The 20,085-nt window shown below is 40.7% G+C and overlaps 1 protein-coding gene across 1 annotated transcript in view; it reads left to right on the forward strand.

Annotated features, from left to right (window-relative positions):
* Positions 1-6,866: 6,866 nt before the first annotated feature.
* Positions 6,867-20,085, forward strand: part of LOC104135537 (glutamyl aminopeptidase) — a 35,256-nt gene continuing 22,037 nt past the window's right edge. Inside the window, exons 1-4 of the mRNA XM_009649198.2 lie at positions 6,867-7,480; positions 12,358-12,499; positions 15,125-15,256; positions 19,765-19,885. Coding sequence (XP_009647493.1) covers positions 6,867-7,480; positions 12,358-12,499; positions 15,125-15,256; positions 19,765-19,885 — 1,009 coding nt within the window. The remainder of the gene's footprint in view (positions 7,481-12,357; positions 12,500-15,124; positions 15,257-19,764; positions 19,886-20,085) is intronic.

The raw sequence follows: 20,085 nt of genomic DNA on the forward strand, positions 1-20,085 counted from the left end.
GGGAAAGATATCTGCATGTATATATCAAGAGACAGGAAATTGGTACTGGAAATTGCAGGACCTGGGCATGACAGATGGTATAGAATAAGGGATGGATGTCGTCCTGATTTCAGCTGGAATGGAGTTAATTTTCTTCCTAGTAGGTGGTATAGTGCTGTGTTTTGGATTTAGGATGAGTTATCTCATTATCTCAACCCACGAGTTTTACCTTTTTTCTGATTCTCTCCCCCATCCAACTGCGGGGGGAGTAAGCAAATGGCTGAGTGATGTTTAGCTGCCTGACAGGTTAAACTGCGACAATCCCCTGATCTCTTGATTCATTTTCAAATGCCTTAATATAACTACAATCCTGTTTACAAAGTGGGGGGGGGAGTGAGGGGTGGGGGGAGGAAGGCTTTTTTCTGTAATAGTAAATGAAACATTTTATGCCACTGCAATTGTTTTCTCTTTTATCAGCTTCATCACCCTGGCCAGGAAAATGAAACAGGTAACAGACTTGGAAATAACCTAAATACATGTTGACAGACAATTCCCCTGAGATAACATCTCCAACTGAGCAAAAATGTTTAACTGTTGTTTCCTCTTCCATTAACTTGATTTCATTAATTAGACTTTTCTAGTGCTAGAAATTATGCAAGCAATTATTTTTCTGTGACTTGGCATGATTTCTGATGTACCTTCAGCAGCGAAGGACCGCATGAATTTACATAGCAGAACAGATCAGAAGTCTTCTCAGTCCACTGTTCTGCTTCTCAATGGCTTGTATTAGATGCTTCATAAACAGCATCTATGGCCCCTCGCTATGAATGCCACTATGAATGAGATATATGTGAGATAAACATGAAAGGTTTTCTTCCAATATGTGTCAAATTTACTGCCTTTGAAAGCTCTGTGAGTTTCCTTGCTGTTATATTACAGGGTAGGTTAACTATCTTAATCTAAGCTACTCATTTTTTTCACATTTATCATCTTATTGCTCTTTTTTCAGATTCTCAAGCACTTTGCTATTGACTGTTATAGAATTGCTTCCAGTGCGCACAGTTATAAGAGAGCAAGATTCAGTGTCTTAATCTCTTTTAGTGATTAAAAGCATGATTGACCCTTTCATTCTGTTTGTCTTGCCAGTTAGTTCGATGCCTTCTTTTATTTCCACTACATCTTTTCCAGTGAGATGAGAAATCCACAATTTACTGTAAGGGAAAACATGCCTTCAACTGAAAATACTGGTTTCCACAGTAATCTCCATTACCTGCTCAATGAACCTAGTATCATACTTGGATTTAGTATTATCACTGCATGCTGAGCAGACATCATTACTGGGCTGACTAATGCTTTGTTTCCATTTATTCAGCCTCGGAACTTCCCCCTGCTTCTAAAGGAGAAAGCAGTACATATAAGCCTGCCCTGAACGCGAACAGTTTCAGGCTGGGGCCAGTCAAGGTAGGAAGCAAATGTATACCTTTCCTCCATCAAAATGCTTTTCTTCTTGTGCCCTGCTACCTAGACGTACAAATGGATCAATATAACTGTGTACCAAATGACATGGCAGTGCTCAAGGGCAGAGGTGGCACCTCAGGGAACTGCAACTCATATCAGACAGATTAATAGTGTCCTGAATTGCAAGTGGAGAGAGGAGGTCTTGAAGATTTCACCCTCACTCACCAAAAGAAGTTAAGAGAATGGAAAGCAAGTTTTTCATTCTAAGAGGATAATGGGTCCAGAAGTTCATCAAGGAATTTCCCACTGAATTTCTAAACTGCAGTATTTGGTTTATCTGTGGGCCTGCTGGTGTCCCAACATATCCTAGAGGTTACACTGTTTAAAGCGTGTTGCTTTTCTCACTTTTGCTTAGGAAGTTGCTAAAGAAGCTGCATGTTGAGTGTGTTTGAAAAAATGTCCATATAAGTTAAATTGTATTTTCTTGACACAGTAGAACTCTCCTCATGCATGTTTTTAAAGTCAAAAAGGAAATTTCTTGTTGGAAGCTAGACTTCGAAGTGCAGAGCCATAAGCTGTAACTATTTTCATGACCAGTGTTGACAAGAAATACAGTACTAAAATGCAAAAATAATAGAACACGATAGAATTGGAAAGTTAGGACTGTATTCACTGGGATCCAGACGATTGTTCTGGTTTTGTATTAAAGGTTAATGGTTAGGATGAAAGAACCCAAGTAAATCCATCTCGGTAGCAATGCAGTGGAAGACTAAATTATGTGATAAGATATGGTATGATATGATATGATGAAGCAAATTAATATAGTTTGACTTGTTTTGCTTACAGAAATAGTATAAGAGATGACATTCACATTTTGAGACATATAATCTACATCTAGGAATTTGAAACAGGAAAAAAAGGAAAGAAATAAAGTCTCTACTAAAGGTAACTCACAGTACTTCCTTGTGAAGAGGTTTTGAGATAACTCTCTTCAGCCTTGATCCTAGTGATAAATAAAACATCCATCACTGACCTGCTGGGGGAACACAGCAGAACCCAGAATAGGTGGTGGGACTACACTTCAACTGATGTGTTGAGCACGTCAGTCTGCAGCAGGAAATAATGCAGCCCTCCTGCAGCACTGCAGCCAACAGTACCCCACAGCTGGGACCAGATTTCGAAGATCTAAATGGGGAAAAAATATGGCTGAAGAAATCCTGACTGTCTTTCTCAAATCAGTTCAAAACATTTTCATTTCCAAACAACACAAACCCCAAAAGACTTGTTTTGTAGTTAAAAACTGTCATAGAAAAGCCTGTGAGTGCAACAAGGACCACTGCAAACCAGTAATTACTAAGACCTGTGAACTCTGAGTGATTAATGATTGCTAGAGGGTGTTCAAAGCTAAAGATGGAGATTAAATCAGTCATTATAGATGTAGGAAAACACTGGACTAGGGACCTATTTCTGACACAGTTCACTTGTGACCTGGTGGAACACCACAACCAGTTTCACATTTCTCAAATTAACGTCCTAAACTTTTTTTTTGGTAGAGGGCCACAGGGGAGAAGTCTACAAGTGGAGCTCTGCCAGAAAGCAGTCACTACAGCAGATTGCTTCATGCCTTCTTTTTTTGCAATAACAAATCTAATGAGGAGTGTTAGTTTAGTGTAAAGAGAGCCAAATTCCTCCTGATGGAGGCAGAGAGGGTCCATTTATTACAGTATCCCTAAATCTCATAGCAGAGGTGGCTCAGAGAACAGAAGGAAATCAGAGGTGCTTTAACTCTGCTGCCGTCATGTTGCCTTAATGTCCTTGGACATAGGGAGCCAAAGACCTCCTTGGCATAGGCCCAATAAGTGTTTAATGTTATACCAAGGATGGACTTGGCTCAGAGGGGTTTCTTTTGTTGTAAGTTGCAGTGGATGTTTTTGGGGGTTATTTTTTTAATATACTTCATTTATTTCCATGTCATTGATGCTTTCCAGAGCAGCTTTTTTCTCATTGTCAGCTTCAATTAAGGATTTCCTGGAACGATGTGACTTCTCCCTGAATGCCTACAGCAGGCCTGTGCTAGTGCTTATCCTGGCTGTCACTTGGGGAAATTTTATTCCATTTTCTGAACTTAAAATTGGAAATTATATTGGAAATGAATGTCTGACAATTTGGGGATAAAAATTAGGATTCAGTTATATTCCTGGTAGTTGTCTGAAAAGATATCTTGATATTGCTCCTACAGGCACGTACATGTCCCCACCAGCAATGTCATGACAGAGCAGGGTGACTTCATAGCCTCCTCTATTTTAGGTAGCCAAAGGGGCAGGGCTAAGCTAGTATGGTAATTCTGGTGCAGCCTAAGAACTAAATCCTAACTTAAGGTGAAATTTCTTCACCTTAAAATCAATGCCAAGCAAATGATAGCAGGTGTTAGCATTGTCCAGGTGACTGGTAAGATTGTTTTAACCTCTTCAGTTTTCTAGAAATTAAACTAAAGCAATTTAAACTCCTCCAAGCTCAGCCAGCACTTTCCTGCAGTCATGCTTGTGGTTTATGCTGTAGCAGCTTGGAGTGAGTTTTCTTCCACTTTCCACATGGAGATTCATTTTCTTACGCCTGTGGGGAGAGGGTGGACAAAGTATCTATGTATGTTGTTGGTGAAGGCCATGGTGTTCTGCTCTCTAGGGGAGCAGATCCTGTTCACTGCCTGTTTCTACCTGGAGACAGACAAGCAGGGAGAGCACTATCATTGCCTTTGGCTGATCTGCCCTCCTTTATTGGTCCTGTGTAGAGGAATTAATAGTTTGAGCCCCGCCTTATCCTTGGACATGTGTAACGGGTTGTTGGTCCCTAGCTGTCTTGGCAGCTAGGCAGCTTCTTAGTGCTGCTAGCTGAACCCAGTAGTGTCACCTAGGAACAAAGCATATTTCTGATATGAGAGGGATAAGTCTGCTCATAACTACCATTATCAGAAATATATTATACCTATTTTTGGCTGCAACTAGGCTTGAACCTCCTTCTTTATTAAAGAGAAGATCAGTGCTAGAGCTTGCATATAACTTCACTACTGTTCTTGATGGGCAAAAGACACCAATAATCTCTGCTACTTGTTGCATTAATTCATATGTCACTCCTCATTGCCTTGTAATGGCTTTTACTGCTAGTGTTGTTTTTCAGGCTTAAGATAAGAAATACATATATTTTTACTGTTTAGGACCAGCTCATCCACATATGTTTTCTAGCTCTTCCTGAAGGAGGTAATTGTTAGCAGTGAATAAATCTGCAACTCTCTTCATAATTACAATAAATAACCTGCTCTGCAGCCTATAAACTCAAAGAGCATTTTTCATCTTCAGATTAAAAATGTAACAGAAAACCTCATGGCTAAGGAGAATTAAAATGGCAGTGATGTAAAAAGCATGCCTGAAATCAAGACACATTTACTATCTCATCACTTATGGCCTGCTCTGGCTTAAGATGTATTATTTAAAATCTATTCTCACTTTTTTTCCTTGTCCTGTCCAATCAGAACAAAAGAAAAGCTGCAATGGTTTTAAATGTTAAGACCATGATCTTCAATGCTGGCTTTGTTGCTAGAAGTGAAATTATTACCCAATCCATTAAAGGGCACTGGTTTCCCATGTCATATCTAGTTTTGATCACAGCAGAGAAATGGGAAACAATAAAAACAGACATAATATGAAACAGATTTTTAGCTTTCTGCTTGATTCTTTTTTTGCATTGTTTTTTCACTTTTGAAAATATCTGAGTAAGAGTTAACTTGATGCTCTGCAAAAAATACCTTTTCTCGGTTCCTGTTGGAAAACCTTGCCTTTAAAACAAGATGCTATAAAAATAGTAGTGTGCTGTAAGAGTGCTGGTGCAGATTCGGTGGCTAAAGTTTCCCATCATGGCCCTGAATATTTCAAAGGGACACTTATAAATATTGTGAGCAGATCCATTTCTAAACAGACTGGATGAAGTCTATCCTGGAAAAGCTCCTTCCCTGATTCAGTGCATCTCACGGAGAGCATGTGTTGACTGATTCTAGAGCCTAAGTCAACCCATCCAGGTGGAACTTCACCCACCTCAAAAAAAAACCAAACCAAGAATGCTAAGTAGTCAGAGAGTTGTAACTGATGTGAAGAGTGATGTTAATCACTCTTAATCCTAATAAACTAAAACAGGAGACATGAAGCCAAACTGATGTACCTGATTCAAAATCTACTCAAGTGGGCTCTTTAAGTGGAGAAAAAGGGTTAAGAGATCCAGGGACTGAGGTTTCTATTCTACACTGCTTTCCTTTAGTTCAGCACCAAACAAGGTCAAGACTACTACTGTACTCAGTTTCATACTGCATTAGCAACATCTTGCTTGCAGGCTTAGAAAGCCCTTACTTGCAATAAGTTCCCCCAAGCAGAATCAGGCTCTATTCAATTAATTTGTTTCGATGAAGCGCCACATCGTGATGACATGCTGTAAATAGTAAATTAGATCTTCAGTACATAAATCATATAACTGCATATTTAAAAGTGTCCCTCAGAGCAAGGGTTCACAGGCAGCACTATAACTGCACTGACCAACAAAGCAATGCTATCCCAGACTACCAGCGTGAATGCATAGTTATGAGCAATCTCCTGGAAAATTGGCCCTATGAGAGGGAGAGAGGAATTAGACATGTTTTAAAATTTGAAGTCAGTGACCAAAATTTATTGTTCCACTGTGCATGCTTCTGCCCATGACTGCCTCAAATTACTCAGCAAAGGTAAATGAGCCTAGAAAAGAGGGGAAACAGTTGAAAAGGCCTTGAAAGATGTATGTGATTTTTGCTGGATTTTTGAGACTTTGGAGATGTCATTTCACAAACTATAGGATGGAAGTTCAAGGAAATCTTTGCTAGTAAGAGGAAAAAATAAAAAAAACCCAAACCTCAAAAACTCAAACAAGGCACAGCAGGGGAAAAAAAAGGGAAGAAGTAATGGCAAAGGTTGAGGGTTTGAAGCAGTTACACCTCTATCTGCAAACTCTTTCTGAAAGCTGCTGACAGAGCTTTGGCATCCAATCATCTCCTAACTGCTGATTAACATAGCACTGTTTTATATTTAACTCAGGCCAGAGCAGGAGGGGCTGGGGGTGGGGTTGCGCTGCTTATAAGGGGAGCACAGCAGGAACAATGTTCTTCTGTGTCAGTTCCCTCCGTCTCCCAGCCCAGCTGCGCTCCTTTTGATCATTCACTTCTCTTCCAAATGCATGTTGTCTTTAATTAATTGTCTCGTGGAAAGCGAGGTGGGGGAGACGGGTAGAGAACAGCTATAGCTACACAATTAAAATACAAACCAAGTCTGCTGAGTTTACTGAATGCAAGTGCTGAAGTGACTAATAAGATTTTTTATGGTTAATGTTTTGCTCTGAGAACAGACCTGGGAGCAGAGATGGAGGGCATGGATTTTGAGGATAAGAAGTCCAAGAGGTACTGCATGAAGACAAAGCATGTGGCTGTCATCTGTGCTGTCGTGGTCGTTGTAGGTCTTGCAGTGGGGCTTGGCGTGGGATTGAGCAGGCCTAAATCTCAGGAACCTTCAGGGGAAGCAGATCAGCCAACAAGCCCTCCTCCTCCAGTGGATTTGGGTCCCTGTCCTCCTAAAAATGATGAGACTGGAGACTGGAGACATTTTAGGCTACCCACTTATGTCAAGCCTGTCCACTATGATCTGGAAATGAAGCCTGACATGGAGACAGACATTTACACTGGGACAGTCAGTATTTCTATTGCTTTGGAAAAATCTACCAGCTACCTGTGGCTCCACCTGCGAGAGACCAAGATTACAGAAATGCCCACGCTCCAAAAATCCTCAGGACAGCAGATTGCTCTGAACGACTGCTTTGGGTACAAGCCGCAAGAGTACATAGTGATGAAGGCAGAAAAAGAACTCACTGTCACTAATGAAAATGATCCTTATATACTCACCCTGAAGTTTCAAGGCTGGCTGAATGGTTCCCTGGTTGGGTTTTATAGGACCACCTACACTGAGAACGGACAGATCAAGTAAAGCAGTTTTAATTTTATTTATTAAACTGTCTTCTCTGTTTCTACTTGCCTGCTCTATTCCTGTTTCAGCTTCTCAGTCTTGTCTCTCACCAACTTGCTGACATTTCTGGGCTGTTCTTTCATTTTCTTACTCCCTTAAGGAAGATGCTGTATTCAAACCCCTTTGGTTTTGACAAGTGAATACGGGATGGAGAGAGGAAGGGTTTGTTATTATTATTCTGAAAAATCTTTTTCAAACTCTACTGGTCCCAGGTCACCTTTGACCCTTACAAATGGCTCCCTCAGAGAGCTGGAGGGATCAAGGCCTGGTTTTATCTCTATAGTACAATAAATAGCATACAGCTCTCACCACTCTCTCCTGTCACTCCCCAAGGTAAAAGTTTCAGTGTAAAATGCTCTTGTGATAATTTTCCTGATATCATGCCTCCTTGATGTTGTAAGCCTGAGGAATATCCAAACCAGAACTTCCCTGTCCCTCCTGCAGCTGGTTTAAATTATGTGTAGGAAGAAGGCTATCTTTGACTTGGTTTTTTTGTGCTCCAGCTCTTCCTTTTTAATATATTGATAGTTACTGAAAGATTACAAACCCTCTGCCAGTTCAGTTAGCCCATTCCACTTCCCAGGTTTGCACTGCTTCAGGGTGGAAGCTTGCCATTGCCCACTGCTCAGAGGCATTTCTTTGCAGTTAACATATGGAGAGGACACTCATCCATTTTCCAATATTTATGTTTCTGAAATTACTCATTCCAGCCTTTATAGCAAGTAGATAAACTTGGCTAGAATTTTCCAAGGCCCTGTAGCAGGAACATGGAGACAAGCACTTGTTTGCCCTCCTGGGACAATGGTGTCATGAGTGAGAGTCAGCTCCATTCAGCCGCTGACATGCAATGCCAGGAGTAGCAGCAGTTACAGGCACCAGCAGCAGGAAATCCAAGAGGCAGAGAAAAAGCAAGCATTGATTTTTTGTACTTAAACATAGGTGTCTGACCTGGGAAGAAGCCATGTAGAGAACAAAAAAAAAGAAAGTGCTTTGGTTTTACACTTTGAGCAACTGACATCCCCACAGCATTTTTAAAGTGTAACCTCTTAGCATCTTTCTAAGTTGAGTTGTGTTACTTCCTTTTTATTGGTGAAGGTTACCTAGATATTAAATGAATTGCCCAAGGTCTGTCAGAACACCAGAACAGCAGGACCAGAATGCAGGTCTCCTGCACCACAGAGCAGTAGAGGTGAGTGCCCATCCCTCAGATCCGGACAGTGTAGGAAGACAAGGACGAAGCATCTGAAGTCAGGAAGAAAGGAGAACTTCATAAGCTAAAAAAAGCAAAAAAATATGAGCTCAATTCAAGAGGGTTCCTACTTCTTGATTTGGATGCTGAAAGCTACAATTGCAAGGATGATCCTAGCCAGCAGTCTGAAAACACTCAATACAGAGAAGAACTTGAGCATGTGAGTCTGTTTGTTAGACTTGAGAAGGATTTTAATAAGAATGAGTGAATGGTGATTTCTGAAATGCTTTTCATGTGATTAAGTTTGGACAGATTGTTTGTGGGGGTGGAAGAGGCGATGTATATGGTAGTGATAAGTACAGCTTTGAAATGAAAGCAACCACCAGCCAAGTTGCTGCTATGTGGCATGAGGGTAGGCGATAGGATGGGGTGAGGAAGGATGGAAAGGGAAGTGTTTTATTACTTATTAAAACTGCATTTTCCCCTGGCTTTCTACTCAAAACCAATGCTGACTGGAATTAGCTTTTTTATTTCCCTTTTGCCTCAGGCAGACTTCACCCTTGGAAAATTTCAACCCAAATAGTTCCTTTTTTGTCATGTTGTAAGTAAATAAAAATTGGATCAGGTAGTAGCAAAAGCCAAGCAAGTCTATTAATAGTCAATGTTGGAGAGAAGGAGGCTGAGGTGAAAATGAGAGCCAATGTGTAATAAACTAACTCCCCCATCTCTTCTGGGCAGTGTTAGAAGCAGTGGGACCTTTTGAGAGAATTAATAATGCTGGAAAGTCAGCTCCCAGGGCTGAGCTGCTCCACAGCTGTCTGTCTGTGAAGGCAACAGTTTGCCAAAGCATTGCTATAATGCCTTTTGTTTACAAACTGGGCACAAGTCCAGGCTCTGCTGTTGCTTAGATTCAAATCTCCCACCACATTTTGTGGAAAACAGGTAGACATGTGCTGAACATGCCTGCAAGTCTGAGATCCTTGGAAGGCTTAGGGAGAAGAACACCTCATTTAGGAACCCTGTTCAGACAGATCACACAATCCCCATCAGGACAAAGGTGCTTTTGGACATGCCCAGAAGCGGATTTTGAGATACCTTGGGAACACAACTATTTAAATTGACATGCACATGCGGGTAGGGAGCAGGAAAGCAGAAACTTTGGGAATGCAGATTTTAGACATAGACCTGCCTAGATCCTCCTGTGGGTGCCTGAATCCAGATATAAGCACTGAAGTCCTTTGGTAAAGCTCTTCCTCTGTCTGCGCATTTCATTTGCTCATTGAGGAAAGGGGAATAACAATCCTTCCCTACTTTGCATGATGCAGTGAGCATAATTACATTATACTTGTTACATTTTAAGATACTAGGGAAAGGAGCACAACAAGATTCCTTGCCTGATGTAATGGGTTCTCTTAATTCATCAGTTTCTCTCAAGGAATGTGATAAAGACCCCTTTTATTTTCTCCTTAATATTACAGATAATACAAACATGTCACAGCAGCTGTTTTTGATTTTGCATTACTATTAGTGGCAAGGTCTGGTTTCCCTTCTATAAGAATTCTCTCTGTCCTCCATAAGAAGAGAAAAAGAGGCTTATAAAAGATACGCAGCTGGGCACAGCTCTAACAGGGAGACTTGCATTCAGGATTTTATTGATTAGGGAAAGGCAAAATATTCTTTAGTGTACAGAAGTAGGACTCCTGGATTTCTTCCTCAAGGAGAAAATTTTCTCAGAAGAAGCAATGAATCTATATTTAGCGAAAGACTAGGAGAAATATGCTTTAATTAGCTCAAGAGGAGGTGTTTTTGCACTAACCCCTGTGCTTTGCAGAAAAAAAAAAAAAAGGAAATTCATCATGGTTCTAAATGCAGCACTGTTTTATTTTGGGAACAACAGCTGGATGCAGTCTCAGCCAGATCTTCACTTCTTATTACTATGATTCTTACAACTGTTACCGCTAGTTCACATTTAAAGGTCTGGACATCAACAGCAAGTAGAAGGGCAGAAGCCATCAAGCAGTGAAGAAATTACTAAAACTTACCTAAAAATTGCATTACACAGTTTGAAAGGAAATGACTACATTTCATGGATTTACTGCCACCTCTATGCATGTCTCAGCGTGGAGTTCTCATCATCTACCCCATAGGAATGGTAGTGCTAAGATTTTGCACTGCTGAGCTCTGTCTGCCTCTACAAGTGTATGAGGATAGATGGATTATCACCCTATAAATCAACAAAGGTATCACAGTGTTATCAGTCTGTAGGAACAAGATATAAATGTGTCAAAATATAGAGCCAATTTTTTAAGCAACAGCTGTGAAGCATTGCCCTGGGGACTTGAAGTTAACTTAATTGTGAAATAGCTTTCAAATCCTACAAAAAGTAGAGAATGACATCAAAAAAATTACCAAGCAAAAAAACTCTATTGAGCCTGAAATTATGTTAAGGTGGATGTTCATTGTGCTTTCTGCCCATAAACTTTTGAGCTACTATTCCAATGAATGTGAATGGTAAGAACCCAGACATATTACCTCCATCAGGCTTGTAAATGACCCTTGCTGCTACAAGTTCCTAATGACCAGTTTAGTATTTAACCGTCACAGGGAAATACCAAGGGCAACAGAAACATAGAAAAATTGGTTGTCAAATGAGCTTGTAGGATTGCTGCAGACCTGTAATTTATGATGTACACTTTTAATTACTTTTTTGAAAGAAAAACTACCTTAATATAGTTGGAGCAGCTGTATAAGTGCTGTCAGAAAATGCTCAACATTCCAGATTAATTGAAGAAGCATCTGTGATCCCTTTCACCATCAATCACTGCATAATACGCTCTGCCACTGTACAGTTCATTAATGGGGGAGCCCGATGTCACTGCGAGAAGGAAGCACACAATATGAACGTTCACAACCTTCACCTTATTTTTTTATACAACCCCTATTGTCTAGCTCCCCCAGTTGTTTTTGCATAACTGAGATGACTTTCTAAACCCCCCAACACTGCTGTCATAGCATCAGTTATGTACAAGGATGTTCACCTGAGCTTTCTGTGCTTTCTCCAGCGGTTTCATTAAAGGAGTCAGAAGAGGATAGCAGCACCAGTAAAAACCTGTATGTGGCAACTGCAGAAAAAGAAACACACAAGCAGGATGAGATTTTAGTGACGCTTATGCAATTCCAAGGTGTCTTCTCAGGAGATGTTCAAGACTCCAATCCCAAGATATGCTCTAGTGGATAAACAACACATGGAGTGACTTAAGTAAACATCCCTATACCAGGACCTTAATTTCCTTTCTGATGATACCATCGGTAGTTTATTTTAGGCACAAAAATCCATGGAAAAGCTCAACAGGAAGGTGTGCAAAACTTTTACCATCTATAAGGAGTCATTCATATCCTATTGCCTGGCTGTTAAAAATATTTGATGATAAGTAATTGGCTTTAGCTTTTGCTTTGAAACCTACATGCCAATACAATATCAGCTTGTGCATTTCTGATGTCACTTAATTTTGTGAATGGACAAGTACACACAAATATTTGTAGGTGACTTTAGTTTGTGAAATTGCTAAAATATTATGCTTAGAAATTGCAGATAAGATTTAAAAGGTATATAATGATGGCTTGCCAATGTGTTGTTTGTTTAAGGAGCATTGCAGCTACTGATCATGAGCCAACAGATGCACGGAAATCATTTCCTTGCTTTGACGAGCCCAACAAAAAGGCAACTTACAACATATCTATCATCCATCAAGAGCCGTACCAAGCACTTTCAAACATGCCGGTACAGGTATGTATTTCCCAACTCTGCTGCCTAAATGGAATGGTTCTGCAAAGCCACTGGAAAGGTAGCAAAGCCACTGGAAATGTAGCATGGATCGCAAGGACCTCACATGTTCACAGACTCTACCACCCAGACACTATAAAGCTAAAGGTTAATAAATATTCCATAAAACAGGACTGGTTGGTTGGTTAGGACTCCCAGTGCTCTGCCAGCACATGGCAATGCAGAGCCAAATGCAAAGCAGAAATGAAACATCTCTTCTGTCTTTAGCTAGCTGGCCCTCTATTCAGATAATCTAGATGAGCATTCCCTACTAACTATAAATAGGTAATGGCAGGTTCTTCAGTCAAATGAGGTGGACTCTGAGAAGGAATACTCTGGAAGACAGCTGCTTCCCAGATGGGAAGACTAAAATAATCACTGGAACTACATAACGTTCCAAAGCAAGGGTCTGCTGATCGCAATCTAATAGCAAAGGATCCTGCTAGCAAGAAAGTCTAGGATTATTATTTTTAATAATACAGGGTCTGAAATCCCATCTGTCAGCCCATGGGTGTGGACACTTGTCCGTTCACCATGACTGTAATTTTCTAAGTAATCTATTTCTGGACCTGGTGGGTCAAATTCCAAGTTTTGTACAAAATTCAATGGCATCAATTATCTACCTCTGGGCTCTCTGGAAGAAGATTGAATGGCTTTCAGTTGAGAGAGCTTCTAATGAATAGTTTAACTGAATGTGTAGTCCAATGCATAATTTCTAATGAATATGTTCTGAAGTGAGAGATAAACTGCCAAGATTTCAAAAAAAAGAAAAAATAAAAAAAGAGCTTCCCGCCTCCAGGCTGTTGACATTTGCATCTTCCCAATCACTCCCCCACCCAGAAAACAAAGGTCTGCTTTACTGTGTGCTGTTTTATTTGGAGTCCCCCAAACCTTAACTATCCCCTAGCAATGCAGCTGAGAGAACTATTACCAATCTGATACAGCTGCCTCCCAGAGCCTTTGCGAACTTAATGCTCTGACCTACCATAATTAAAAATATTTCTATGATACCTAAAAGAGCACCAGGTGCTTTAACGAACACACATGAAAGGAGAGTTTTTGCCGTCCCTTTCCTCACAGACCTCAGATAAGTGAGGGTACCAGCAAAGAAAGATGAGACAAGACGTTATCAAGATTTAGTGAGTTTTGAGATTTACTTTACACCTTTACATCTTTACATGGGGACCTTGCCTCTAGTATGGACATACAAAAATAAGCTTTCAAAGGACTAGCTACAGCTTGTTAATTACTTTGCTAAAATCCAAGTACAGGTAGGGAAATGTAGATTATCCTAGGTTCATACTCAGGTTTGATATCAGGGCACTTTTTCATCTGGTGTGCTCACAAGGTCAGTAACTCTGTTCCATCAATGGATAGAAACGTAATAGTTTGTAAATGCAAGGCATGTTGTGTGTTACACGTCCTGCAGTAGTTTTGGTGGTGTGGAGCTTTATAATCAACATGGCAAAATTGGCTCAGCAAAATCAGAAACTTGTACCTTTCATTTGCATTTTTCACTGCAGTGGTGGTTTTTTACTATTTTTTCACGGAAGTTCTGATTCTGTTAAAAGAATAAAACTTATCAAAATAGAATCAAAAGGAGTCAAATAATGGAAAAGTAGATTGTGAATATCTCTGCAAAAAGGGGGTTGTGAATATCTCTGCAAAAAGGGGGTTGTGAATATATCTGTGAAAAGGTTTTTTTGCTCATGGAATCATATTACCTGTAACATTCACTATCTGCGCTTTACTTATATTGTATTTACAACAAACAAATCTCATGAAGTATTGTATCTCCAGCAGAAGGTTAGTGTCTTTTTATATGCTGTTTTCTTTTGTCCTATTTAAGTTAGTCATGCAGTCAGAAGCATAAAAAATTATCAGGCAGGAAATGGCAGGTAATGAATAGCAGAAATAAATATTTAGAGGAAGAATCACAAACAACAGGTTGCAGGTTTGGTCATAAAGTTCAGCTGAGAGTAAAGGACATTTGGGAAAATGAGGAATGTTTTTTAATTGATTTACAAAACAAAAACTATGATCAGCACTAAACTTTATGTACAACTAAACAACCCACAGATTATAAGTGCTAATTTGTTTCTGAATGAGTTTAGGATATATACATTAGAGTGGTCTTTATGCTAAGTAGCATCTCTACAATCCCTGACTCCTACACGATCACAATGCATGTTCTTAAGAGAGGAGAGAATCCAGGCTCTTCTCTGATCTGTCCAAAGTGATGTTATTTTATGCAACTATTTCAAGAACAAAACACACTCACATACACTGGAAAACTCCTGTTGGCAAAATTCCTGTGCATGTGAATGATTTCAAATCCTTCATGCAAAATTAGAACCAGGTAAACTTATTTAGTGCAGAAAAACAAAGTCCCATTTTGTGTATTGCAGTATTACAGAAAAAACATTTTGTCTGTTCTCATGCCATAAGCAACAGGATGCCAGAAGAGCTGAACCTGGAGAGGTGATTTATTATTGCTATGTAGTTGCAGCCTTCATACAAGTATTGTACCTTCTTCTGCATGTGTTTGCAATTCCAAAAATCAAATTAATTATTTTTCCATTTCTGCAGAAAACTGTACAGCTGGGCGGTGGTTGGACTCAGACAACTTTTGAGAAGTCAGTTCCCATGAGCACTTACTTGGTATGCTTTGCGGTGCACCAGTTTAAGTACGTAGAGAGAACATCCGCTAGTGGAAAACCTGTAAGTCCTGTTGCAGCCTGAACATGGTTCAGACAACAGATGTACTGTGATTTACATTAAAAAAATAATCGTCTCTTTTTATAATACAAACAGGAGCAGATTTTTCCCTTTCCTATAGCCTATTTTATGCAGCCTATTTTATCAGATTAGGTGTTCACAATAGTCCCTCTGACCACTGACTACATTGAGTGTTTTCCAGTCCTTCCCTGTCTCCCATCTTGGTGAAGTCCCAGTCAATACCTCCCGTACAAGCACAGGGGTGAGGAAGGAGCATTATTTCTCCAACCTCAACCCTGACTTGAAGCCCAGAGTCTAAGGGAATGTGCAAGTCCAGGGGTACAAGAGATTCACAGGCCATTGATACAAACACTTTAGTTTTCTGTGGGTTAAAAGGTGTGAATCTATGCACTTGATGTCTTCCTATTTACAGTCATGGAGACATAGGACTGAAGTGCTATGTGCCATTATGTATTGGCTCTAATATTCTTTATTTTACAACAGTGGCTAAAGGCAACTGCCCAGTGTAAGTTCTTTACAAATTAGTATAGAAGTGATAGTGCCCACATAAACATCTGGATATTTGGTACGTATCCTAATGAAGTGACCATGTTTGAATCTGAATCCATAAAATTAAAATAGCTCCTTTATTTAGATGCAACAGGCAGTCCAACCCAGATCTCACTTAGATTCAAATCTCAGGCGTAAGGTGGTCACAAGACATTATGTTGAATCACAACCTGAAAGCCTAAATACAATTTGCCCCTCAACATAAACTCCTCATTTAGCCTAAACCTAGTCTGAGATGCTCAACCCACTGTGAATTATTTATTGGTTTACACCTTTTTTACATCTGAGAGAGGATGATCCCAGCGCCGTATGCTCTTCCCGCTTTCCCTGCATTTTCCCTTAGGGGTGTAACGCAGAGTCTCGTGGTCCAGGTGAGCTGGCAGCGCTTTCATAGAATCATAGAATCATAGAATGTTTAGGGTTGGAAGGGACCACTAGTGGTCATCTAGTCCAACCCCCCTGCAGTGAGCAGGGACACTGCTAACTAGATCAGGTTGCTCAGAGCCCCATCCAACCTGGCCTTGAATGTTCCCAGGGATGGGGCCTCCACTACCTCTCTGGGCAACCTGTTCCAGTGTTTTACCACCCTCATTGTAAAAAATTTCTTCCTTACCTCTAGCCTGAACCTACCCTGTTCTAGTTTAAAACCATTTCCCCTTGTCCTAACACAGCTGGCCCTACTAAAAAGACGTTCCCCATCTTTCCTATAGGCCCCCTTTAGGTACTGGAAGGCCGCAATCAGGTCTCCCCGTAGCCTCCTTTTCTCCAGACTGAACAAGCCCAACTCTCTCAGCCTGTCCTCATAGGAGAGGTGCTCCAGCCCTCGGATCATTTTTGTAGCCCTCCTCTGGACCCGTTCCAACAGTTTCCTCCTCTTCTGGAGGCAGTGACACCAGCGGACAGGGGATCTCGAGCAAAGCCCCAGCCAGACCACTGTTCCCCTAGCAAGTAAGCTCTTCCTGAGTTTCACTACCCGAAAAAGCTCAGCAAATCCCTCCCTACTTAAGGCTGTCCGCTGATGTTAAAATCTGCCTGTATAAATCTCCAAAGTGCTGATCCAGTTCTTAGCAAAGACTTCCCGGCACTGCGCTGTGCTGAGGCCTCCCTCCTCTACGCCCTCGCTAGCATCATGCTGTACACTTATATTATTTCTTGACAAGTAACTAAGGTTAAATTACACTTAGCCAAGCAAATGGAGCCTGGTTTGAGATAGCGATGCAATATTCTTAGATCCCTGCTGTTTGGCTGAGTAATCTGCAAAACAGGAGAATCACGCAGACATAAAATTTTGTTCAGAGGATGCTCTTCAGCGTGGCTGCTCCATTCATTATCAGGGACAGGGCTTTAGTTATTTGGCCTCGATAAATATTCTCTAGAGTTTAGTTATTTTAGGAATCAGAATTTGTGCTGCTTTTGTAGAACATAGTGCAGTAGAAAAAAAAATGCTGAAGACATAAGTAAACCTCTTTATTTTATAGATGCAAAAGTTCTGTGCTTGTCCATGCCACGCTCCAGAATATGGCTCTGAGGACAATATTTGGATTTTTTCCCCAAGCAAAACAGTAAAGCCCACAATGTTCCCGACTAGTTTTTCTAAACAGAAGGGAGTGTTCACTGAAATGTAATTAAAGTGTGTGTAGAAGTGGGGGTATTCGTGTCAGTACAGAGGTTGCCTGAAGAAACATCTTCCAGTTCAGGCCTTGATTATTACATATTTTATTAACGGTATTCACTAAACAATTGTTTGAGGACTTGCCTGCACTAGAAGACTTAAATATTAAGTGAGGTTAAAGTCATAAACATTCCCTTTCTCTTAGTATGGACAGAGTTTTACCAATATAAACTATAGGTGTAAGATTGTTTTTAATTAAGTGAGCCACATAAAATCCATCAGTAAAAATTACCTTTTCCCAAGGAAAACCAGGCTATCTTTAGAGCTTTTAAGCAGATATTTAGAAAGTCCTTCTCCTAAACAAACAGTTCTTTTCCAAAAACTTTGAAGCCCAGCCACACAATGAGGTATCTAGATTCACCCACTGCTGAAAAGGACATTCCATAGTTTGCTGTATAAATTGCTAGCAATAAATCTCTCATCAAACAGAAAGTATCCATGTGATCCATATATTGCTTTCATAAACAACAACAGCAGCATACAGTGCACATGACACAGTAAATTATTTAAAAATTCTGATGTTTGCTCTGAAAACCATTGCCCTAACAAAGACATTCATGGAATCGATGGTGGGAAATGTGCCTACAGCTGGAAACAACGCTCCTGAGCTGATTACCTGTCAGGTACCAAATGTCTGGTTTGGAAAATCACAGAGGAGATTATACAAATGAAACCCAAAGTCAGTTCTAGTGCATGCCAAAGGTTTTGGAAACCATTAATATGGATCAGCTAGGGGACTGAAGACTGCTAAATTGGGTAAAGAGCTTACTGAAGTGGAAATTGCAGTTGTAATTGCAAACTGACCCTGAGGGAAATCCCTGGGCTGGAATGGATTCCCGATCGAATTTTATAAGCTTTTTTGGTTTTGTTTTTTCATTCCAGCTTTATTTCTGACCACTTCCCCATTCTCCCCTTTTGTTGGAGGAAGTGTAATTTCATGGTATTGAAATCAATATGTTGTCAGGCTCCAAGAGGGTTTCTAGAGTAGGCCAGCTCCTTTGCTCAGTTTGGACCCTAAATTCCTGGCTGAAGGCAGGACTGAGGAGTAAACAAGCCACACCAACGTGGCCAGAAGAATGTGACCCATTCATAAGGGACACAGAGCCTGCAAAATGAGATGGATTGGTTTTCCCAGAGCCAGAAACTTCACTCTGTATGAAGATCTCTTACTTTTCACATTGGAGATTTTGGGGGATGGTGAAGAGGACAACCTACGGCTCCTGACAGTGGACACTGCAGAGCTATGGCTCTGCTCTGGGGCAGAGATCTGTGTGAGTTTTGGGACAAAGAGATTGAGGGAAAGACCCCCAAAAGACTTTATTCTGAAGTCAAGCTTTGTCTTCACAATGTGGAGATAACATCCCAAAAAGGTTTTTCAAGCTGTAGGCCTCCTCATCATGATTATGGGTGCCTCTAGTCCCCCTATTGCTGGACAGTAATAGCCAAGGCAGTCCCAGGCACCAAGCCTCAGGGACAGAAGGGTCAGCACTCACCACACCATTTTTTGTGTTCAGGAAAAAAAGCATGCTCAGATATGCAAGAGGAGGGCACAAATGGTCACTCATCGCACACAGGGCTACCAAACATGCCAGTTTTCCTGGACCTGCCTGGAAGGAAGAGAGCAAGCTGATTTTTGTCTGGGATTTCCAGAGGCACAGCAGCCCAGCAAGCACTGTAGCTGTGACTGGGTGGCTGTAGGGCCTGAGGTCCTGGGCAAACAGCCACTCAACCTGCATGGGTCAGCATGTCTGGGAGGAGTTACAGATCCAGTAAAGGCACTATCTTCAAAGGATCTGAGATCTTCAAACATACGAGGGCAAGACAAAATTCTGATGCTAGTAGGTAGGAAAGGTAGGAAGAAATCGAAAAAAAAAAGTGTTATGGTCTTCAGACACATTTCAGGACAGATGTGCTCCTAAAGATTGGCCTGATGGGATCAACCCAGGTCAATGAACTGCTCACAACAAGTGGATTCCCTTCAGTTGTGCTTGCTTCCTTCTTGAGAAAACCAGGCCTTTGGGAAGGAGGGACTGGTGTTCACCCAGGCCCTGCTCCAAGCTTGGCCACTGTGAGTGGTCATGGGTCTTGACAGTTTTACAATGTAGGCATACTGTGGAAAAACATGCACAGATTATGCTGATTTGGTGTTTCTTACGTACAACATTTGAAAAACTTTTTTAAATAAATGTGTTAGGAAATACATCTATTCAAAAACCTCCTAATTTCTTTTAACTGAAGACTATTCTAATTGTCTCTTTCTATTTTACAGCTGAGAGTTTACGCCCAGCCACTGCAACTACACACAGCAGTATATGCAGCAAACGTAACAAAAATCGTATTCGACTTCTTTGAAGAGTACTTTAATTTGAACTATTCTCTTCCAAAACTAGGTGATTATTAATACTTATATTTCTCATTTTGTTAATTCACTGTCATGGTTGTTTCTCCTACAGGTCTCTCTGCTTTGGTGGAAAACAGCATGAAAGCATTTGGTTGCTAACTGCTGGTATTATGTCAGGATGTACCCATGCAGTTCAAGATGTTCTTGAGGGAGGGTTGGTCTCAGTAACAGTTTATTTTCCAGTTCTCA

The sequence above is a fragment of the Egretta garzetta genome, unplaced genomic scaffold, assembly GCF_000687185.1.
Source record: "Egretta garzetta isolate BGI_Z169 unplaced genomic scaffold, ASM68718v1 scaffold41, whole genome shotgun sequence".
NCBI lineage: Eukaryota > Metazoa > Chordata > Aves > Pelecaniformes > Ardeidae > Egretta > Egretta garzetta.